Source organism: Sebastes umbrosus, chromosome 2, assembly GCF_015220745.1.
Source record: "Sebastes umbrosus isolate fSebUmb1 chromosome 2, fSebUmb1.pri, whole genome shotgun sequence".
NCBI classification, from domain to species: Eukaryota; Metazoa; Chordata; class Actinopteri; order Perciformes; family Sebastidae; genus Sebastes; species Sebastes umbrosus.
This window is the reverse complement of record NC_051270.1, coordinates 40,841,811-40,866,921: the sequence shown is the minus strand read 5'-3', so window position 1 is coordinate 40,866,921 and position 25,111 is coordinate 40,841,811. Positions and strand designations below refer to the sequence as shown.

The window sequence follows — 25,111 nt, the reverse complement described above, 5'->3', positions numbered from 1 at the left end:
CTCCTCGACTCTTCTCCTCGCGTCTTAGTCCCGCCCACGGGAGATGCGAGCGGAGGAGGAGAGGAAAAGACTCGAGGAGAGAGGAAATGAGGAAATATGTTTTTAGAGACATGAGACGTTGTTTCCTCTGAAGTGTCACGTGAAGCGACGTCCGTTTCTGATGACAGCAGCAGCTGATCGCAGCTGGATCAGCTGTCAGTCGGCTTCAACAGCTGTTTATGTCTGAACTGTACTAATACTAATAAAGAAACAGAGTTATCAGAGCAGCAGTGTTTCATCTATGTAGCCTGTTACCTGTTTAACAAACACCTGCACATGAATAACAGCCGCAGTCTGTATTTCTACTGTGGACTGAGTCCTGCTTAGAGGACCAGGAACCATCTCTACTGGCACAATATCTTTATATTATTTATTTATTATTACCGTCAGTATTAATTTATATTCTGACAGTAGAAGTTATGTATTAGGATGAATGTTTCAGGGAAAACGTAAATGATGTAACTCATATCAAACCCGACGCTCAGGAATTATCAGCTTCACATGTGACTGAATGGAAATGAGGATAAATGATGTAAAAGGTGTAAAAGACAGACCCTCCTTCTCTCTTTGACTTTAACTGTATCCTTAATAAAAGTTAATGGGGGAAATAACAGATCATGAAAAGAAATCTCTTTCAAATAAATGAAGAAAGTTGTTTGAGGGCTGTTGTCAGGTATTATGAACCTCTCTCAGTGTCAGACTCCTTCAGTGACGGTGTGTAAAGCAGAGATACTGCAGGTCCTTCTGCTGCTGGAACACCTACAATTAACACTGGTTATAACTAGATGGTGAATCAGAAGACAACTAAACTATAAATCTTTTAATCTCTGATCTGTCTTCACTCTGGTATGAAACTCCAGTGATGTTGATGTATCAGATCAAACCGATCAGCAGCAGCGTCCAATCAATAACTGATATCCAATAAGGGGGTGTGTCGATCGGTGATAAACTTCGGTGGAGGAGACACTGGAGGATGCACTGGTGTATCCTCGCTCATAGCTCCTCCAGCAAGCCTCCTCGCTCCTCGATCCTCGCACCTCAATGCGTATTTTATGAATTGGGACGTCCTTCAAGATGGAGGACTGAGATCGATTTCCGGGTCACAGCCAGAGGATCGAGGAGACGAGGAGGCGAAAAATGATGAAATGAGATGCAGCTACAGAATAAGAGTAGAACAGACATTCCCTTTCAAATCAACGTAACAGGATGGTCAGAGCGGCAGCCATTTTTATATATACCGTTGCTGACTTCCATAAAAACTAAATGGTCCTACGGCAGGTCGTGGACTCACTGAAGTGAAGTTTTGCAACGACTAACGACTAAAACGAGCAGTGGAGTAGTAACGTTATGAAGCATAGCGAGCCAGAGCTAATGAGTACAATTTAACAACTTAATGCTTCATTCACACACTTGTCATAGCGGAGGAAAGCACATTGCTATCGCCAGATGAGTGACAACTTTGTTCAGCTCGTTTTTGTAACCAGTGTAGCATTAAAACATGGTGGAATTAGCACTAACTAAAAAAATGCACTAATAGCTGAATCCAGAGTTATTTCCTTCCTCCGTCCGTTCATTTGAATGAGACCCAGGCTGAGGCTGTAGCGAGGGCTTGGAGGTGGGGTTAAAGGAAACACCACTGCGCCTACTCCATGGGCCCAATGGTTGCCAAAGATTGCCAGATGATCTGGGTACTTTATCACTCTGCAGTCGAGCCATTTTGGCTTCATGCTCCGCTGAGCAACTCTCATAGGAATGAACGGGAGCCCGCCTCCAACGCTGTATCCAGTTCTCTTTATACATCCATGGTCTGTACTGACGTGTGTTGTCACCATAACAACTAAGAACTAGAATGGCACTCGGAGAGCGCAGACCTCCACCCCCCTCTCTGTGCAGCTTGCCATCATCCACGTGTATTTTAGTTTATGTTGAGATCAGCTGTACGTAGCGGAGCATCGTAAAACACTTCATTCAAACTGGACAGAAACTAAATAAAACTCACTTAAACTGTCGTCGTTACTCTTTCCAACAATCACCAAGTGTGCTGTGGTCCAACTCAACTGGAATTTCACCGAGTTTAATGTGAAAAAACGCCGAATCTATAGGTATCCCCTCCTCCCTGCACCCCCCGCTCTGTCTCTGTCCCTCTCTGCTGGCAGAAGGAAAGAGGCTGGGTGACGCGTCATGAACGCGTCATAAGTTACACTGCACATGTCTTAAAGCCTGTGGTGTTGCCACCAAAATCTAATGGATTGTTCATTGTGCTACACCCCACCCCGCCAAAAAATTTCATTCAAATCCATCGAGGACTTTTGGAGTAATCCTCCAAACGGACAAACCAACAAACCAACAAAAAACAAACAGACCAAACCAACAAAAACCAACAAAGCAACATAGGTGAAAACATAACCTCCTTCCCAGGCCTTTCGACCTTGGCGGAGATAACAATCACCATTTTCAGTTGTACCAGTCAAATGACCACAGAAAACAGTTCAATGTCTGTTCTCCTACTGTTCTATTTCTATGTTTGCAACATACTTGAAACTCTTAACCAGAAGAGGTCAGCGTGATGCTACTTTTCAGCCTGCTGTTCAGTTACTCTTCAAATCCAATATTGTGTTTTCCACAGTCAGAAGCTTTTACTGGAAGTGACTACTTATGGGTATTTGTAAAGGTGAATCTATTCTAAGTTAATCTATTTGAACAGTTCTGTTGAAAGAATGAAAATAATGAAGTTACAGGTTATGAAAACGTACCTCCCGCCTGGCTTGCCGCTCTTTATCCTTCTCAGAACGAATCCTCTGCTGCTCGGCCCGCTCATGGCGACGCTTCTCCTGAAAACGCAAAATCAAAACACAATGCTGCAAAGCTTTCTGCCATTTGCAGAAATGAAGCCCAAGCTTTAGTTTTTGGGGGTTTATTTCCACATATCTTGGACTACTATTATCTTTAAAATCCTCATGAAAGTAGTACATACAGTATAGAAACACCAATGCAGGTTTTGATGTGTATTGTACGTTTTTTGTTTGGGTAAAATCTCACAATTCTTTCTTTGAGACCAATGAGTTCCTCCTCCTCCTTCTTCCTGCACTCGAAGTGAGCGTCGATCAGCGACTGCAGCTCAATCAGGTCTTTGTTCTGACGTTTCTTCTGGAGGTCCTATAAGAGGAAGACAGGAGACAAGAGTCACTAACAGACAGGCCAGAGGTTGTTGGCTTCAAACCCACTGATTCAAAAAATTTGGCCTCTGGAAGTGAACAAGAAACACTCCTAAGACTGGCTGGAGATGATGAGTGCAGGTTTTTGGTTAGTTATCTTCTCTGTGGTTACAATGTTCTTAGTAAATACAAACACAAGGACCAGTAAGACTAGAATTAGCGCCTTGTGGTTGTATGCCTCCACCAACCAGTCAAGTTGCAGTTTACATCAATGTCTGTTCAAAATGTCACTTTTATCACTATTCACTATTTTATCCTATTGGACATTTGTGTGAAATTGTCATAATTAGCATATGATGTTTGTTTTATCTCATTTTAAGGTGTATTGGTGTTGGATCAAATCAAATCAAATCAAATCAATTTATTTTTGTATAGCGTCAAATCACAACAGAAGTTATCTCAAGACGCTTTATATATAGAGCAGGTCTATGACCGTACACCATAGTTTAGAGACCCAACAGGATCCACCAAGTGCACTGTGGCCAGGAAAAACTCCCCGATTACTGGGAAGAAACCTGGAGCAGAACCGGGCGCAGGGCGGGACCGAGACCGAGACCGGCTGGGGGGATAGATAGATAGATAGAGAGAGAGTGAGAGAGAGAGAGAGAGATAGAGAGAGAGAGAGATAGAGAGATAGAGAAGCAGCCACAATAGTAGCCTAGCAGCTGTAATAGCTAATACAAGTAGGACTGATAACACAAAACCAATAGTGGTGGATGGAAAGAGTGATAATACAACTATCGGAATTGATATCATTGGGTCGTCCCCAGACGGGCTTTCAAGAGGAGCTTCCAGCTGTCTCAGTCCACCATACATCTGGCTAGCTCGCCAGCACTGTCCAGCATCACTCCATGTGTGTTGGTGTGGGACGTCCCTGCGATCAATGCCCGTGCGTTGGTTCCCGCAGCATCAGCATGCTTGCTGGGAGCTCTTGATGTCTTTGGCAGTGACTGAGAAGTGTTAATCTCCAGGCTGCCACATTGTGATGTGTTGTTTAAGCTACTGGATGCCTAATTTTCCTTTGGGATCAATAAAGTATCTATCTATCTATCTATCTATCTATGAATTCTTGAGTTATGATCAAAAATGTGTTTTGTGAGGTCCCAATGACCTTGACCTTTGACAACCAAATTCTGATCAGTTCATCCTTGAATTCAAGTGGATGTTTGTGCCAAATTTGAAGAAATTCACTTAAGGTGCTCACGAGAATGGGTTGGACGCAAAGGACAAAACTTTTTAAAAGTGCAAAACTGTTTGTCTCCTCTCACCCTAACCCAGCTTTCTTTTACACTTGTTCACTGTTATTATTATCCATGCTCTGGTTGCATGGTGGCACAATCCTCATCAAAGAGCAACTCTTCAGCACTGTTGCCATTCTGACATGTGTAGGGAAAATGGAGAGCGCTGGTGGAGGAGCGACGTGAGTCTGACTGAAGGGAGGGCAGCAGAGTTGTGGGTCACAAAGGAGTAAAAAGAAGAATAATGAAGAATATCGCATAGAGAGCCACTGATGTCACATGCCAATTGTATACTGTCACATGGCAGTCGTGTAAGCAGTGGTGGAGGAAGTATTCAGATCTTTTACTTAAGTAAAAGTACTACTGTACTAAAACTCTGAAAATACTCTGTTGCAAGTAAAAGTCCTGCATTGAAAATGTTACTTTAGTAAAAGTATGTAAGTAAATATAATTAGGAAAATGTACTATGAAAATCTTTGAGATTATTACTTTAAAGTATTAAAAGTATAAAAATGTCCCTTGTGACTGTTATACTTTTATATATGATATCATTAGATTATAATTACTCATGCATTAATGTAAAAGCAAGATTTTACTGCTGTAGTTGGTTGAGGTGTATGGAGGATGGAACCTACCAAAATAAAAAAAAGAGCATACATAGATACTTAGATTTAAAAGTTAATAAAAATAAACAAATAAATAAATAGAGAAATAAATCCTCTCCAGGAACCATCACCGTAACGTGATCAAGGAAGCCGCCTGACTGAAGAAGGAGTCCTTCCGGGATATGTTATCTCGGAGGGATTCGCAGGCAGTTGCAAGGTACCAACAGACCCAAAGGGCAGCAGCCACTGCCGTGAAGGAGGCAAAGCAGAGGATGTGGGAGGACCTGGAGCAGCCATGGAGAAGGACTTGCGGTCCGCACCAAGGTGCTTCTGGAAAACCGTCCAGCACCTCAGGAGGAGGAAACGTGGAACCATCCAAGCTGTGTACAGTAAGGATGGGACACTGTTGACCTCAACTGAGGAGGTAATCGTGCGGTGGAAGAAGCACTTTGAGGAACTCCAGAATCTGACTATTACGCCCTCTATTGTAGAGGCAGTGCTGGAAGCTGATGGGGGATCATCATCAATTTCCCTGGTGGAAGTCACTGAGGTAGTCAAACAACTCCATAGTGGCAAAGCCTTGGGGATTGATGAGATCCGTCCAGAAATGCTGAAAGCTTTGGGTGTGGAGGGGCTGTCTTGGATGACACGTCTCTTCAACACTGCGTGGAAGTTAGTGACAGTGCCTAAGGAGTGGCAGACCGGGGTGGTGGTTCCCCTGTTCAAAAAGGGGGACCAGAGAGTGTGTGCCAATTACAGGAGTATCACACTACTCAGCCTCCCTGGTAAAGTCTACTCCAAGGTGCTCGAAAGGAGGGTTCAGCCGATAGTCAAATCTTGCATCGAAGAGGAACAATCCGGATTCCGTCCTGGCCGTGGAACAACAGACAGCTCTCGCCAGGGCTCTTGCAAGGATCCTGGAGGGGTTCTGGTAGTATGCCTATCCAGTCTACATGTGTTTTGTGGACTTGGAGAAGGCATACTGTATGACCGGGTCCCCCGGGAGATACTGTGAGGGGTGCTGTGTATGGTTTGAGGGGGTCACTTCTCAGGGCCATCCAATCTCTGTACGCCCAAAGTGAGAGCTGTGTTCGGGTTCTCTGCAGTAAGTCGGACTCGTTTCCGGTGGGGGTTGGCCTCCGCCAGGGCTGCGCTTTGTCACCAATCCTGTTGGTGATATTCATTGATATCGAGGCGTAGTCAGGGGGAGGAGAGTTTGCAGTTCGGTGTGCTGAGGATCTTATCGCTGCTTTTTGCAGATGATGTGGTCCTGTTGGCATCATCAGTCTGTGACCTCCAGCACTCGCTGGATCGGTTCGCAGCCGAGTGTGAAGCAGCTGGGATGAGGATCAGCACCTCTAAATCTGAGGCCATGATTCTCAACCGATGGATTGCCTACTCCGGGTAGGGAATGAGTTCTTACTCCAAGTGAAGGAGTTCAAGTACCTCGGGGCCTTGTTCGCGAGTGAGGGAACTATGGAATGTGAGATTGGCCTGAGAATCAGAGCAGAGCGAGGGAGGGGTTAATATTGCATTCGCTTTACTGCACCGTTGTGACAAAAAGAGAGCTGAGCCCTCGATCTACCGGTCAATCTTCGTTCCTACTCTCACCTATGGTCATGAGGACTGGGTCATGATCGAAAGAACTAGATCGCGGGAACAAGCGTCCGAAATGGGTTTTCTCAGGAGGGTGGCTGGTGTCTCCCTTAGAGATAGGGTGAGAAGCTCAGTCATCCGTGCGGGACTCGGAGTAGAGCCGCTGCTGGAGCTGTTGCCCCCGCGACCCAACCCTGGATAAGCGCTTGAAGATGAGAGAGTGATAAATAAATAATAAAATTATATAGAAGAGGAGATAAATAGGGTAATCAAAAGTATACATACAAAAGTAAATCAAAAACAAGCAAATTAAAACAGAAATATTCATTTCTGTCACATTTTATCAATTTATCAATGCCAAAATGTATTTTTAATATTATATTTGGTTCATTTAATGGCATATTTATCTATTTATTGATTCATTTATCTATATTTTTTATTTTGGTAGGTTCCGTCCTCCATTGAGGCGGAGCTCATTTTGAACTATTAACTAATGATTATTTTCATTATGGATTAATCTGCTGATTATTTTTTCCATTAATCGATTGATTATTTGATTTGTAAAAATTCAGGATATAGTGTGATTATAACTAAACATTATTAAAACAACATTTAAAAAAAGTACGTGAACAGTTATTAAAATAGTTGTCAATTATTTTTTCTTTTATAGGCTATTCATAAGTTTTGCATGCAAAAATTTTAAGTAACTAGTTACTAAAGCTGTTGGATAAATGTAGCTGATAAAAAGGGCAAAATAAAATGAAGTGGAGTAAAAGTAGAAAGTGGCATGAAAAGAAATACTCCCTCAAATTTGTACTTAAAGGTACAGGCTGGTGGTACGACGGTTTTGCAAACTGCGGTTCACGTTACCGCAGTTTCACAAGCGTGTCAGAGAAATATGGTGGCCTTGAGGTAACATAAAAACGTGACAGTTTCTCTCCAGAGCCAGAGTTTGGTTTGTCCATTCTGAGCTACTGTAGAAACATGGCGGAGCAACATGGTGGACTTCGTGAAGAGGACCCGTTCCCTATGTAGACATGAAGGACTCATTCTAAGCTAACAGAAACACAACAATTCTCAGTTTTGGGTGATTATACACTAATGAAAACATAGTTATGAATATTATGTTCCATTTCTGCTAATATATCCTCTGAAATCCTACACACTTGACCTTTAAGTACAGCACTGGAGTAAATGTACTTTTGTTACATTCCACTACTGCACGTAAGCATTAGAGGACATATTCATGTGTCTTTCCCTGGATAAACATGAGTCAACAAAAACACGTCAACTCACATCAAAGTCCACTTTCTCTCCATCGGGGATCTTCGGAGGTCTGTTGAAGGACAATAACATTCAAATTATAACAATAAGTAAATTAAATCTGCCAGCAATGTGAAAATGTGATGGAAGAGAGTAAATGTACTCACTTGAACTTTGGCTTTTCCTCTGTTGTTTTTTCAGCATTTAAATAGCCACAGGGAGCGAAGAGAAAGATGAAAATGTTAGAGACATAAACATGGAGAGAGACTAAAAGGCTGCTGTTAATGTGAGCGGGAAGATCCATGTGGACAAACTGAGTCACATCTCAGAGCTAGTAGATCAAAGTTTCAACATAGCAACACTTTTCATCATCAGTGGCACAACTCCTGTGTGTTAGCCTCTGTTTTAAGTGCTGTAAGTACACAGTGTTACCTGCTTTTTCTATTGATTATGTGTTAATTTGTTGTGCATTAGTGTGTAAATCAAACCAATATAATCAGAGACATTTGAGGTGCTAATCAGGATCAGTACGGTGTGTGCCATAAATCACAACATAAACTATTTACAAGTTTAATTTTCTGAACATCATCGCACACGTTTCACAACAGGGAGTTTTGACAGTGTAATTACTGTTAATTGATGTGCATGGCAAAAAACACAGCTGGGATTTTATCAGGAACAAATAACCAACCCTCACACTTAAAAACAGACAACACAGGAAGAAAAACGCAAGCAAAGCAACAGCGACTCAGCAGGAAATACAAACTACCATCTTGATCTCCCTCGTCCACTGGCAGGACACATTCATGCAAAAAAGAGAAGAAGCACAGATGAGCATTGGGGCCCCGTGACCACGACTCAGCATTTCTGAATCCTTGCCCCTGTTCCTTCAAATTCTGCCTTTCTCTCAAAGAAGATCATTGGATAAAATTATTCATGTGTGGCAAGGTGTGAAAGAGTCCCTGGCCGACAGGGAAACAGAGAAACAGGTCCAATCAGAAGAACAGAGAAGAATACAAACCAACATACCTTCCTCTTCATAGCCGTCTGCATGCAGCAAGCGTCCAAAGCAAGAGCAGAACAGAAATCATTAGTGGTCGGACTGGTCAGCCTGCTCCTGTCCTCTTTACGATGCACAGCTTAAGAAGCACATTTACCTACTTGGGGTGTTCATACTCTTAAATTAATGTACAAGCAGAGGCAGCCACTGCAGAAGTCCCATGTCGTGCATTAATCCTGCGATAACACAGCAGGCAGCTCGTACTTTCCTAACTTCCTAACATCCCTGAGGTTTTATTTTGATATTAGTAAGATGTTTATGTGAACTTCTTAATGAAATTTAAAAGGTTTTTGCTAAATAATATGCTTCTGATTAGGCCTCCTAATTTCACTGTAATGGATCATCTTTATTTTCCAGACTGTATGGCCTGATCGGGTTAGAATGAACCTTACGAGGATTTCACATCAAACATGGTAGTGGTTTAAAAAGAATAAATCTGTAAAAGAATAAGAAAATAAATGTGGAAATATAAGGAGGAATAAATAAGTAAATACATAAATAATTGTGGAAATATAAAGACAAATAACAAAACATAAAATAATAATTATAAGCATTTTCATTTATTATTTGTTCATTTATTTTTGTATTTATTTATTTATATATACATTTTTAAATGTATATTTATTTAATTTTGAATATAAATTACTATTTTTTCTGTATATTTACAAAAAAAAAATATTTTTCTATAATGACATTTATTTATTTTTAGGCTGAGTCGTCAATTCCTGCAAACATACACTCTATTTTAAAAACAGAATAGAGCAATTTATGTGCAATACATAAATAATTATATATTTTAAAAAATACACAATTAAATATATACAGAAATGAACAAATAAACATAAAGATAAATGAAAATTCTTATAATCATTCTTTTATATTCTATTATTTGTCTTTATATTTCCACAGTAATTTATTCTTATACAGATTTATTATTTTTTATGGCACTCCTATGACTCCAAAGTTCACTGTTGACTAAAACGACAATGTAAACTGGACTTTCAATTCAACTCTTGGAGAGAAAAATAAATACACAATTCAATGCTAACCTGCTAACCTGCTAACCATTCTAACTTGGTAAATCAGTGGTTTGATTTGGTTTGTTTTGGGCTCTTTCTGCACCCTATGGAAGATTTACAATGACTAAATGAAAACAAAATGAGGAAAAAAGTTAGATATAATACACAATGTCATTTTTATTTCCCTTTAATGCATGTATTAACTGTGTCATAATTAAATGAAAAATATAAGTAGAAAGGGCAATTAATTAGCTATTTGCCTTAAATAAGTGAATGAAGTGTTGTGACTTTTCCATGCCTTTTAACACATTCTTCATTTAATTATGACAGTAAATGCATACAAAGGAAATACAAATTACAATGTGTATTTAATTTAACTTTTATTTTCTTTGTTTGATTTGGTTTTCATTTAAGCATCGTAAATCTTCCATACAAGTGGTCAGCAATTGCTTAATGCAGATTTATCGATCCTTCCTGAAATGGAGCAAAACTTTTCTAAAGGGAAACTGATGAAGCAGTGAAATCAAAGCATTAGTACAGCGGACGTACAGTGAAGCTTGGGACTTATGCAGTGTCTCCATCTGTGTGGAACAGTTTGCACAGATTAAAATTGCATTCAAACAAACAAAAGACTTGAATAGTGAGGATGAATGCTTTGTATCACAACACCCCAATGTAAATACTTTAGAGCAGTTTGCCAGTCTCACTTTTCATCTACAGCATGGAAAGAAAGATGCTAAACATGGACATGAAGGGAGGCAAAGAAGAAGACGCTTTTACATGACTGAGATTACCCATCATCCTTTCTGAGATTACCCATTATCCTTTCATTAACAGCCAAATGAGACATGAACAAGGATAGAGGGGCGGGGCAGTTGATTCATGTAAAAGCAGCAGATTTTCTTCTTCTCCCTTTAAACATTTATATGCACATATTCAAAACACACATCTGACAATAATGCTGGAAACAGGACAACATGTTTGTTTGTTGTGTCAGCTAACACTGATGGTGATGTGATGTGATGTGATGTGATAACTGTGGACATTTTATGAAGCAAAGCCCAAATGTTTGCTAAAGTGCACTCTATAAAAAAAAGAAAAACAGGAGTTCTTCGAGGAGCCCGAAGACACCAAAAGGCACTTTAGGTTTCTTCATTAGAACGAGACTAAAGTGCAACACACACTGGCCTTGTCATGCCACGCCCACCCGGGGAGCAAATGTGATAAAACTGCTGCTTTTGGATGCGTGTTGACGCTGAGTGTCCCGCTGCTGATGCTGCAGGTGTGCATGACTACATAGAAAACAATGAGTATTGAAAGAATGAATTAACTCAATTTGAAATTAATGGGGAGAAGTACTATAAGCATACAAAACATGGCCTTTATACTTAAGCCTGGTTTGAGGTTTTTGTCTGAAGTATCAGTTGATTGAAGGATAAAAGGGGTGGGGGGGGGCTCGATAGAGATGAACGGTATTCAAAGAGTTATATATGATGCATGTGTATGTTTATTTATATTTAACATATTTAATTTAAGTTGACCAGAGGCCTGTACTACAAAGCCAGTCCAACCAACCCAGGGTATCTTCTCCTTATCTGGTTTAACTAACTCTAACAACCCCATTCCTGCTAAGCGGTCTCTCGACGGTGGTTATTAACTCGGTAAATCAACCCAGGGTTTCTCAGTCTGGCTATGAGCGCGTTCACATGAACGGGGCGGTGTTTACAGAATATGACCAATCGCAAATATGCACCAGTCTACTGTCAGCAGAGCGGCATGTTTTACAAATGAAGAGCAAACTATAGTATTAGACAAATACGAGGAAGTTAAACACATAATCCAGACTAACAGTAACACAGCTGGCAAATGCAGGAAGGAAAGCTGATGAAAGAAAACATTTCATAAATTAGGGCGATCTACCCCGGTAAGAAATGAACCACCATCCAAGGATGGTGGTTCATTTCTTACCGGGGTAGAAACCCCCTGAAGGGTTAAACCGGAAGTTACCTCGCTAACCACAAATCCTGCTTGGTAGTACAGGCTTCAGATATGAAGATACTGAGGTTGAGCTTATTGGTTGGATGTGTGGAGTAAATGGGTGTTGTTGTTGTATGTCTTGTTTTTCTTTGTTGTTAACATTGTGGGTTTTTGTTTTGTTGATGTGGGAAGTGTAATGATGATGAATAATGCTTTTGTTTTGTTACCGCCTAAGGACTACTGATATAAATTAGCATTCTTGCTAACTCCGGCATGTTTACAGCTTGTATTTCTATACTGATGTTAATTAACTTGCTCTGTCCCTATTAAGTAAATAAATAAATATTGTATATATTAAGAAATCTAAATGAAATATTATTTAAAAAAGAAAACAATGCATACCAGTCTACACCATAGACTGTATAGTATATAAAGATGGACGACATGACATCTCCCCAAAAGTGAAGCCAAAACATCCGGATCGCCCCCTGGTGGCTGGCTGCAGTATAGGTCATAAAGGCCACCCCATCTATGTTAATGGATGGGACATGGGCCAAACTAAAAAGTTAAAGTACACGCCAAATACATTTTTCCAAAGATGGTTTCCGTAATTTTAGGTAGTTCTAATCACGCTGATGTATGATTAAGTGTTTTTAATTTTAATTAGTTATTTGATGCTGTAAAAAGGGAGGAAGTGGAGACGTGTCCCTCTTTATATACCGTCTATGGTTTACACCAACTGCTGGTGTGCTTTGCCTCACTAGTGGCCTCTAGTGGCTGCAATATTCAAAACACTGGAATTAATTAACAAAATGATGTTTTTGCTATTCCTTAGTAGTGCAAGGCAATAGAGTCAACCAAATTTGTCATGAATGTGTGCGAGGCAATATGTTGACTAGATAAAGAGATGTGTACATAATGATAAATCAACCGTTGTCCGAGGTTCGTCTAAATGAATAATGTGTAATCTGGCCTGTTTTGCAGCTTTGTTTTCTTTAACACGGGGGGGGGGGGGGGGGGGGGGGGGGGGTGTAACTTCTCTGTTCCTCTGTAGTGGATACTGGCAGCAGATTTAAACTCTCTGAACCATTAAATTGGCTTAATATTTGGTTTGGACCATGCTGCAGCTATATTTAGCTACAGTAGATAACACGTGGGTTTTGTGTATGTTGTTTTGTTCCTCCAAAGTATTAATACCATCTGCTCCTGCTGGGAATGCATCCCCATATTTCATAAATTATTATCTGCAGATATACTGGGTCATACTGGGCGGTTATGGAGAGAAGGTAACACCAGCGAAGAGGGCTAAAGCGATGCTAAAGGGGGACTAGATCAGTGAACGGCAACATAATCAAACCTAACAAGACAATTGAGTCTTCAAATGTTTTTATTTAGAAGGAGTGAAATCAAATCTGTCAGTTGAGGGTGATATGCAGCACTGTCAGACAATACGACTCTGAACTGGACAATATCATCACACACAGATTTCTTTCACTGCGTCAAGGAAACACCAGTTACAGTATGATTAGAGTTTCTGCTCTTTTCTAGCATTCCCTTACAATTTTACATCACTTTAAAACCAACATATCTACTCCGAAAACAACCCTGAATTATGAGTAAATTACTAAATATTAGGAGTAAATAGAGGAGCAACAGTAGACTCAAGTGCCTCATTTATAGGCAAATTTATAGATATAAAAATATCAAATAAATGTAGTGTCTCAGATAAGTGCTGATATGTCCCAAACCTCAAAAAACACTGCTTTTATTACTGACATGGTTCCAATAATTTCCCCAGCTAAACAGGCTGTCAAAATCAAAATGTAAAACAATTCTTTGTCAATTTTTAATTACTGCTTCAAAGTTTAAAATGCTGTCATAGGTTGTACCTCAGCGTGATGACATGACTGGGCACCTATTTAAAAATCTATTTAAACTCTGTACTGTAACTTATGGACGGATTATGAGACATAAGAGAGAGTCCCTTGGGCACAGACATGTAAGAGGCCCCCCTCCCTGTCTATATAGGATCATCTATGCATCTATGTTTAGTCATTTTGCATCTCTTTGTGGTCATATTGCATCTATATTTAGTCGTTTCTATGTGGTCGTTTTGTGTCTCTGTAGTCATTGTGGGTCAGTTGTAGTCGTTCAAGTCCAAAGGCCTTGGAAGGACGTTGTGTTTTCATCGGTGTCAGTCTGTCTGTCTGTCTGTCTGTTAGCAGAATTACTCCAAAAGCCCACGATCATTTTTTAAGAATTCCAATCAGCCTGAGCATTAAGACCACAGGGTATAACACATACGCAGTGTAACTGATGACGTGTGGCTCCGCCTCTTTCTGAGAGCAGAGAGATACGTGTGTGGATGTGTGTGCGGGAGCTGCTGTCCGTCCGCGGTGAGAAAGAACAAAGCGATGACGTAGATGACGGGATGAGAGACAACGTAGTGTAACGTTATACAGACATAACAAGGCTGCTGAATGAGAGAGGCATCCGCCGATACGTTACACGGAAACACACTGTGTTAATAACAAGCCGACCACCTCACGGTACCGCCAGCTGGGAGCTGGGATCTGTGATCGCTCTCTGAGTGCCATCTATTTTTAGTCGTTTTGCATTCTGTGATTATTCTGCATCTATTTTTAGTCATCTTGTGTCTCTTTGTAGTAACTTTGAGTCTCTTGTGTAGTTGTTTTGTATCTTTTTGTAGTTATTGCATCTCTGTGGCTATTCTGCTTTTACCCATGTAGGCCCGTTCAGTAATCCATCCATGTTGTAACTGTAAGATCTAGTTCTTTTCTACTGACTTTAGGTGGAGTCCTGAGTTCTGAGGAAGAGCCTAATTAGAAGAATGCATAGCTCAAACATTTCATTTGGAGAAGAAAATAAGTAAATCATAAGTGCAACTTTGCGAAACACAATTGTAGGCTTCTCCTTCACACTAAGTGATTATCTCTACTGACTGAAGTGAATGAGTCCACTTATTTTCTTGAAAGGTGGAATTGAAATGAATCTAATCTTGAGTTTGAAAGTTCATTTTTGACCTGGGAAATGATGATTTGATTAAAAAATTATGATCTATTATAAAATATCTTTTAAAAGGTAAAAACACGGGAAAGACGTAAAAATATAAAAGATGAGCAAAAACTGGAATCATGCCTAACTGTCCTTTAAGACTCTTGACTTGTCAGGCAGGATATGTTTTGCAGCGTGTTGATGCTGACAGGACTGTCTATCCTACGGAGCAGAGTGCTGAATGTCCTGCAGGAGAACGGTGAACGGACTGCCCATGCCACGTACCTTCCTCCTGTTGCACCACCTCCTCTGGCTCTGGTTCTGGTTCAGGCTCTACCTCTGGCTCTGCTTCTACCTGGGCCTCCGCCTCAGGGGCTACTTCTACTTCTACTACCTCCTCCTGGGCTAGGGGCACGCAGCATGCACCAAACCACCGGGAAGAGGGAGGGTGTCGGAGAAGGTCGTTAATGAAGAACACAGACATGACAAAAAGTGAGAGATTACTTTAGTTACAGAGAGGATGAATGGGTGAGCGAGGGACAGAGCTGCTGGAGAGAGAGAAACACATGATGATGAGAGAAAGTCAGTTGACCTTTCACACAGAAGCCATATTGAACTGTTGAGGTGGAAAGCTTCCTGGAGAGCAGCAGGTTTTGTGCTGATGTTGTGTACAAACATTTATCATTTTGCAAATTCCTACTCTGCTTCCAGAATATGGAAGCCAAGACGCATTGTTATGTTGTGATCATTGAATAAAAAAATGGAATTGACTACAGTTTTCTTTTATTGTTGGTTTTACTGCAATATCTTTTTGTAATGAAATCACTTGATTTGGATGGATTTGGCGACACTTCTGGTGATTGTTGTTCACATCGAGGGTGTTTTCATAAGAGAGCTCGATGTGAAATTAAACTTGACTTTTGCTGTTTATTCCTGCAAATTAGATGAATAAGAAAGAAAAATTGTTGCTGAAGCTACACAAAAAAGAAAACGTATTTTCCTTGATTTTAGATCTTCTGCTAACACCAACCTTTAACTGTAACTATAAGTTCAAACCTTTGGCCTTATTGAGGAATAGTAAACAGCATGGAAGAAGCTCTATCTGTCAGTTCAGGGTAAAACAATCCATTTACTAAACAAACTATCTAGGGAGTGTTGCAGGTTTTGGGTGACATTTGACGGCTGTTTGAAATTTGATAAACAGATTAACTCTTGTTAAAACAAGCTTTTTCCAGCTTTGTCTTCTGGCTGAAGTAAAGCTCTTCCTCAGTCGGCACCATCTCGAGAAGGCAGTTCACGCTTTTATTAGCTCCAGACTTGACTATTATAATGCACTGTATGTTGGTCTCAACCAGTCTTCCCTCGCGCACCTCCAACTTGTGCAAAATGCTGCTGCTCGCTTTTTAACTAACACTTCCAGACTTGAACACATTACCCCCCCAAACCTCTTCCATCCTTCCCCACCCGCATACTTTACTCACTCCGTTGGCTTCGAGTTGGTTTTAGAATCCATTTTAAGCTCTTGATGTTTGTCTTTTAAAGCCATTAATGGCCTCACCCCACCGCATTTGTCCGAAATTTTAACTCCCGCGAGCATAACATGGCTTTGTGGTCATGTGGTCAACTTTTTTTAGAAGTCCCGAGGTCGAGGTATAAGCTGTGGGGTGATCGCAGCTCCTAAACTATGGAACAAGTTCCCCCCTGATATATGCACCATCACTGACCTACAGTATTACTCTTTAAATCTAAGCTCAAGACTTTTTTATTTAGATTTGCTTTTAATACCTAGCAGCGCTGTGACATTTTCCCTGTGCTTTGTATGTATGTATGTTATGTTTTTATTCCTGTTGTGTACTGATGTTAATGTGAAACACTTTGGGTACCTTTTGCTTGTTGTAAAGGGCTATACAAATAAATGCTGATTGATTGATTGATTTTGGGAGTCATTGGCATACGACCTATTCTTTTGTTAAGGTATGAGGACGTGTTGTTTTTATCTGTATTTGTAGCCTGCTTTTTGTTTACAAGGATATTTATCTGATGAAGACCTTGAAGGTCAGATAACCTTCTTTACTTCTTGTGTGATAATCTTAAAAGATAACATTTTAATATGATAAATTAAACATTTATATGACCAGTCATCACTGAGTTTTGCCCTGGTAGCTAACTGACTGTTAAATGCACTGTTTTCTCTGTAGTAGGATCTATTTGAAGTAACTCCAGTTTTATGAGAGTCCTCCAGGTAGTTTTCCACAGTCATTGTTAGAAATATGGCCGTTGTGTGAATGAGGTCAATGACAGCAGCATTGATGTGACATCAACAGATGACAACATGTCACATGCCGAGAAAATAAATGTAGAGAGTGTATAGAAGCTCACTCACATTTTTTTCTCAACCATGTGATTCAAAACATCACTCAGTCAGAACAAGTCACCCTTAACTTGGACGTGTTTGGCTGACAGCTGTGTTAGTTAGCGTTCTACCTGCCACTAAATCTAGGCTTCCTTTTTCCTCAGACAATTAAATATTGTACAAGGAAAAAAAGCTCTTTCTAATGCAACCGACGGTAAATAAAGCAACAAGGCAGATGAATTGAACATGATTAACTTTTATCACCTATTAAACCAAAATACTTTGCATTTTGCACATTGCATTTAGAACATCCTGCTATGACTCAGGTTAAATCTGTGCTGATGTTAGTACAAATGATATAAAGAGCAGGTGTCAGCGTCAAACACTTCAAATTAAGGGTGAAATCAGGCAGCTGACAGCTTAGTGCAGTGGAGAAAAGATCTTAAGTATGGAATCGATTCAGTCGTCTTTACCTTCCTCCTCTTCAGTTATGGAAAAACAAGGTGGGACAACAGAAAGAAATATAACATGGTGTCACTTCACTATTACATTTTTTCTGAGCTCACCTTGATATGAATTACAGTACATGTTTTAAAAAGCCCAATTAAGTTTGTATGTAAACATTTATATGTGACCTACTTTTACAAAAGCATTCACAATATATGGTCAAAATATTGCATATACAGTATATACATATACACACACATATACTGTGTGTGTGTGTGTATATATATACAGTATGTGTGTGTGTGTGTGTGTGTGTGTGTGCATATATATATATACACATACTGTACATATATGTATACAGTACATATGTGTATACATACATATATACATATACATACAGTATATACGTATATATACATATATATTAGCAGTGCATTTGAGGCGTATCATGACTTTTAATTAAATAATGAAAAATGTAATAAAATATTGCATATATATTTATATATATACATACATATATACATGTATATACATACATACATACATACATATATACACACATATATACAGTACATCTATACACACATATCTATACATTTACTGTATATACAGTATATATATATATATATAGAGAGAGAGGTATTAGCAGTGCATTTGAGGCATATCACAATTTTTAATAAAGCCATACAGCCTGCCTATTTTGTTGTTATACAATGATAAAACAAAGTGAGTGGTTGTCACTTACCCTCTACCTGATCCCTGAAATATGAAAGACATTAAAATTCAAACATGAAATCCCAGCTGACTTCTCTACATCACTTTCTGTTTTAATAAAGGTGAAAGTGAAGTGAACTGATGTAACATCAGACAGAAGTGTGTGTTGTTATTGACACTCACAGTTCCTCAGTGTCGGACATGATGACAGCAGACTTCACACCTGAGGGAGGAAACAAAGAGTGTGATGAGCTGACAGGGTTGAACCTAATACATCCATGGGTTGAACTAGCAGCAGAGACTGACAATGAGCATCTATCCTGCTGCACAAACAACACACTTCTCCTGTTTACTCTTTTCTTCCTTTTCTTTACTTAACTGGAAATCGGCTTGATGAAAGGTTAGTTGGAGGAGTTAGACCAGAAGATCGATACCACACTCACACATGAAAGTGGTATCAATCTTCTCGTCTAACTCTCGGCATGAAAGCAAATACGCATATTTACCAAATGATTCCTTTAAAGAAAGAAGTCTACTTGGACCCCAATAATTCCAAATATGATTTTAGTAAAGAAAACCTGATCACAGAACTTCAAATTCAGTAGTGTGCAATGCTAAGAGCAAGCTAAAGCTAAAGATTCCTCTTTGTGGAAACCTGTTCAAACCTTCATTGAAAACAACTCATATTGCTCTTTCTATTTCTGGCTTCATTTAGGATGCAACTAGGCAACGGGTTTTGTTCCCAAATGCACCTCTTGAAAATAACTCTGCTGTGTTTAGGAACATTTAAAATATTTAAAAATGCTTCTTTATAATGAGGAAAATACTTGCTCAAGTACAGTAGGTAAGTAACATTTTGAGTTACTTGTAATTTTATGACCATTTATACTTCTACTGTACGACATTTCAGAAGGAAGTATTACAGTTTTTAGTCTACTGCAATTATTTGAAATCTTTAGTTACTATTTACTTTCCAGTTCAAGATTTTATATGTAAAATGTGATCAGTTATAAAATATGCATTATTACATATTAAACTACCAAACATTCTTAGGTTCTTAGTTTTTACCTAAGTAAGATTCTGAAAGCAGGATTTTGACTTGTACTGGAGCATTTTGTTGTGACTCTTACTTAGGCTAAGTGAAAGACCTCAGTACTTGTTCCACAGAAAGGTCAGAGGTCAATGTGTCCTCAGTGAAGCATTTTCACACTTGTCTCAAACACCTCGTCCACAACTGTTGACTCAGCTGGTTGGGAGGTGTTACCTTCCACCTTCTTTACACGTTTGTTTTCACACATGATAATCCAGTCCAAGTCCACAGAAGAGCATACATCATCACCACTTATGTCACAGGTGCCATTTTTAGCTTAAAGAATATTTCATTTTAATTTAATTTGCCACTGTTACAGTTACATGACCTTTGTGGAAGCCACATTAAAGGGTCAGTTTACCGAAATAACAAAAAAAGCTGATTTTTTTACTGACGTCTAGTGGCATCCTGACCTGCAGATAGTTTAGGTAGATAGTTAGATAGTTAGATAGTTTAGGTAGATAGTTAGATAGTTAGATAGTTTAGGTAGATAGGTAGATAGCAGATAGTTTAGGTAGATAGTTAGATAGTTTAGGTAGATAGGTAGATAGCAGATAGTTTAGGTAGATAGTTAGATAGCAGATAGTTTAGGTAGATAGTTAGATAGTTTAGGTAGATAGGTAGATAGTTTAGGTAGATAGTTAGATAGCAGATAGTTTAGGTAGATAGGTAGATAGCAGATAGTTTAGGTAGATAGGTAGATAGCAGATAGTTTAGGTAGATAGGTAGATAGCAGATAGTTTAGGTAGATAGTTAGATAGTTAGATAGTTTAGGTAGATAGTTAGATAGTTAGATAGTTAGTTATCAGATAGTTTAGGTAGATAGTTAGATAGCAGATAGTTTAGGTAGATAGTTAGATAGCAGATAGTTTAGGTAGATAGTTAGATAGAAGATAGTTTAGGTAGATAGTTAGATAGTTAGATAGTTAGATAGCAGATAGTTTGGGTAGATAGTTAGATAGCAGATAGTTTAGGTAGATAGTTAGATAGTTAGATAGTTTAGTTAGATAGTTAGATAGCAGATAGTTTGGGTAGATAGTTAGATAGCAGATAGTTTAGGTAGATAGTTAGATAGCAGATAGTTTAGGTAGATAGTTAGATAGCAGATAGTTTAGGTAGATAGTTAGATAGTTTAGTTAGATAGTTAGATAGCAGATAGTTTAGGTAGATAGTTAGATAGCAGATAGTTTAGGTAGATAGTTAGATAATTAGATAGCAGATAGTTTAGGTAGATAGTTAGATAGCAGATAGTTTAGGTAGATAGTTAGATAGTTAGATAGCAGATAGTTTAGGTAGATAGTTAGATAGTTAGATAGCAGATAGTTCGGGTAAATAGTTAGATAGTTAGATAGCAGATAGTTTGGGTTTGCCCAGGATTTCTTTTTTACTTGTGGTGCTCACAACACTGAAGAATTACTTTCAAATCATTCAACATCTACTTCTATCCTGGATGGGCCTTTTTCATGGAGGACATGTTGACTCCTCACAGAAGGAAAAGCACAGGTGTAAATAATGAAATTAACGATGGCTGGATTCCATTTAGCTGGTTTGATTTCAGGTTCCTGGTATTGTGCATGCTGGCTCACTGTCCCTCTCACTGGAACACTTGAACACTTGAATAGAAGAGCTATCAATAGGGTTATCAGTAACACCTGTTCTTTTCCTACTATGACGGGTCAACATGTCTGCTGTGAGAAAGCCTATAGTCCACAGACATCACTGTTAAAAGGTTTCCTAGGGCGCGACTCGCATACCACATGGGCGCAAATGCTCTGAGCAGTGAGTCCCCACTTGGATTCCCTGCTGGCCGGACTGCTGGCTGCATGCCATTCCCCTACTCTCTTTCTCTCATTTCCCCTCTCTCTCCCCAAAAATAATCTTCAATCATTTTTTGTAGGAAACTTTTCTTTGCTAAAATCACTCCATTGTTCAGTCATTCACTACTCCATGTACAATACACGCTAAACAGTTCACTCAATAGTGAGCAGTAAATTGAGATTTTAGACACTTATGAATCATCATTTGACTATGACATATTGTATTGTGGGAGTGTTAGCAGAAAGTACTTTTGACGTTCCATTGTGGACATTTTTAAGGGCACTATAGTGCATAAATTTAACATTCAGAATTCAGAAACTCAAATAAAATGGCTAGGGGTAAATATAATGCACTATATAGTAAATAGGGAGTGATTTCAGACACAGAATCAGATATTTTTAAAGGTATTTTTCATGGTTGTGAAAGTTAACAGGATAATAACGCGTTAACGGAAATTAGTGCAACTTGAAATTTGTAGGTTGTAGCGGGCATGAAACTAGAAAACCTGATGAATCCAGTTTGCCATGTTATGATTGGAGCATATTTTTATGCTAAATGCAGTACCTGTGAGGGTTTCTGGACAATATCTATCATTGTTTAGTGTTGTTAATTGATTTACAATAATACATATATACATACATTTGCATAAAGCAGCATATTTGTCCACTCCCATGTTGATAAGAGTATTAAATAATTGATAAATCTCCCTTTAAGGTACATTTAAAACAGATAACAAATGTGTGATTAATTTGTGATTAAATACTTTAATCGATTGACAGCCTTAGCATTTTTTTCAAAGCTGCGAGCACCACAAATGAAATCCCATTCACCTCCATTGTACTGGAGTGGAGGCAGATATGTCAGTCAGATACCAGAGGTAAGTGAGAAAATTGAACCAACCCTTTAATGTGACCTGTTCCAACTGTTATCGATTAAATGGATTTCACTGCTGGTGCAAAACTCGCTTGATTTGCATTGAACAATGACCTCTCTCCTGGATTCACCACCAGCTTTCACAGTTCATAAAGAAATGCCAACATCCAATCTTATATACGGGAAATACCCTCTAATCCGCCCAAGGTCTTGCTGAACCTACGAAGCATCATTTCCTGGTCCAAAGAGGATGAGGAGCAGCTCTGTTGGAGACAATGTGGGAGGTTTTCTGCTCACTGTATATTCTATATATCATATTTGATATATATATAAAATGTCTTTGGATGACTCCTTCACACTTAGCAGTGAGCACAGCTGCAGAGGACTCGGAGGATTAGTTCTGGATCATATTTCTACCCATCAGCTGAGGAACGGTGTCCAAATAGCTGCTTTAATCCCCCGGCTCGGTCCAGCGGGAGGGTCCTCGGCACTCAAACAGCCAATCAGCATCCGCCTCTCCAACAAACAAGCTCTTTGATCGACTTCCAGCTGACAGCGGCCTCACCTCTGTGTGTCCAGCATTCACTCAGTACATACCGACACTTCAGCACTCTGTATATTTAGTGGATGATCACTTCACGTCTTAAGTATGAGAACACTGAATGCTTCGAAGTCTTTCTGAGTCTTTCTGAAACTAAAACTCGGCGCTGAAACTGAAAGACTGATGAAACAGGTGAGACCGCAGAGGAGAATCACATCCTGAGCCAGTCAAGAGCAGATTTAGACGGAACGCCGATATGACACGGATTTAAAGGCCGATACATCAGTCTGGAGAAGGATGTGTATTTTGCTTCTGACAGCAAATAAACCTTATACAGTATATGTATCATCACCATCTCAAAACCTTAGATCTCTGAATATGCTGGCCTGGTTTTCAAGTTGACCATGATAGCTCTGTGGCAGTTTAAAGTTCAACATACCGACAACAGGTTACAGCAGGAGAAGCTTTCAGTTTCAGCCAAATTTAAACCAAAGATTTGCTCCTCTGTGATCATGCATGTGTAGATATTCACACAGGTTAACATGTACCATAGGGTGGAAGAACCACATTTACAAAAACAGACTATGCAGGAAACAAAGACAAAAGATACGCCAATTTCCAATCAAAACAATGTCATAATAAATATAACTAAGTTAATTAGGAACTACATTTCAGGCATTCAGTCAGATTTTGGATATCGTAATATGGCATTTTCCTGGTTTTAAAGGCTGCATTACAGTAAAGTGATGTCATTATCTGAACTTACCAGACTGTTCTATTATTTGTCTTTAACCACTTAATCATTATATTCACACACATATTTTGTGAAAGCACCAACGGTCAATCCTACGATATCTATATATCAAGGTATTTGGATAAAAATATCGTAATAATAATATTTGATTTTCTCCGTATCGCCCAGTCCTACTTTGAGGCACATAAGACCGCAGATAAGTATTAGCCTGTAGTACATGTAGTTGTGATTTTGGTGGTGATGTCGACCGCCCATCTGTGAGCCTCTAAGCTTCCAGCACCGTATCAGGCAATTAAGCTCAATATTGCACAATTCAGCGGGTCTCAGTTTACATCCAATGGCAAACTTCAGTGCCGATGCGGCAAGTATGCTATTTGGAAGTTGATTTATGTGTAACTAGACTTGAAATGATTTAAAGATGATGCTGGTGGGTTCAGGTAAAAACAGTTGGAAACCAAATTAAAGTGATGGGAAACATAAAATCCATTTATAGCTGCAGTTCACAGCTTCACAGCTTCACAACTGAACACCTCAACATCACATAAAGTAAAGGTGCAAACTGCTCTAATTTCACAGTACATTTGGCAGTATATCACACTACTTTATAAGCATTTGATTACTTAAATACACACTGCTATTTGCCTCCAGGTTTACTCCATCATTTGAAATGATCCATGTCCTTAAAAGGTACATAACTAATGACTCAATTACATAAAGTGGCATTTTTATGAACCCGTTAATCAATCTGGTGTCAGGAAACTGGACTCCCGCTCTCGAGACTGTTTACCTTCCCAAACATAAACTACACATGTTTGACATGCAGCAGAACATGTCTACGCCAGTTCAAACCGCCACGCTGAGGTTACAGCCTGACAGACGGTGTTTTCTCCTTCAACACCTGAGGCTCTTTTCTCCTGCTGCACACAAATGTGATAAAAACCAAATCTTCAACCTGCTGATTTGTAAAAGGAGAAAAACAGTCCGAAACATGTGGTTGAGTAGTGAGGAGTGATTTGAGGTTAGGTTAGGTCGGTGGTCGTCTTACCTCAGAGAGCAAGAGAAGCTCCTCGGACGATGGAGATGAAGGTCTGTAAGAATCAGAGAATAAGTCCTTGTGTTATAGTGATACATGAGCTCATCAGGCCCTTATTGGCTGTGGGATGAGAGTTAGGTGTGTGTGTGTAATGTATATGTTTATGTGTGGAAAAGATGAGGAGAGGGAGATGAGGGGGGGGAGACAGGCATGACCCTGAGAAGGAGATGGGTGAAATACTGTGGATGGAGGAGGAGGGCTCAGGTTTTGGAAATGAGCAGCTGAGAAGCTTCTGTTGCTAAATTTACAGTGATAGAAGGCTGAGAGGGGGGGGGGGGGTGGGTTACACATCAGCTTGGCATCCAGACAATGGAGGGAAAGTGTGTGTGTGTCTGTGTGTGTGTGTGTGTGTGTGTGTGTGTGAGTGTGTGTGTGTGTGTGTGTGTGCGTGTGTGTGTGTA

At 39.5% G+C, this 25,111-nt stretch overlaps 1 protein-coding gene across 9 annotated transcripts in view; it reads right to left on the bottom strand.

Annotated features, from left to right (window-relative positions):
* LOC119504096 (troponin T, fast skeletal muscle isoforms-like) overlaps nt 1–24,779 on the bottom strand; it is a 29,701-nt gene extending 4,922 nt beyond the window's left edge. The window contains exons 1-11 of one of the 9 annotated variants that reach the window (XM_037796156.1): nt 24,663–24,778; nt 18,725–18,764; nt 18,573–18,586; nt 17,854–17,862; nt 15,313–15,432; nt 8,986–9,003; nt 8,726–8,746; nt 8,124–8,142; nt 7,990–8,029; nt 3,079–3,195; nt 2,793–2,870 (exon numbers count right to left, since the gene is read on the bottom strand). In XM_037796156.1, coding sequence (XP_037652084.1) covers nt 2,793–2,870; nt 3,079–3,195; nt 7,990–8,029; nt 8,124–8,142; nt 8,726–8,746; nt 8,986–9,003; nt 15,313–15,432; nt 17,854–17,862; nt 18,573–18,586; nt 18,725–18,744 — 456 coding nt within the window. In that variant the 5' untranslated portion in view covers nt 18,745–18,764; nt 24,663–24,778. Of the gene's footprint in view, nt 1–2,792; nt 2,871–3,078; nt 3,196–7,989; nt 8,030–8,123; nt 8,143–8,725; nt 8,747–8,985; nt 9,004–15,312; nt 15,433–17,853; nt 17,863–18,572; nt 18,587–18,724; nt 18,765–24,662 lie in introns of all 9 variants that reach the window. The other 8 variants (XM_037796174.1, XM_037796183.1, XM_037796206.1 and 5 more) reach the window with 8 other exon arrangements.
* Between the last annotated feature and the right edge of the window lie 332 nt (nt 24,780–25,111).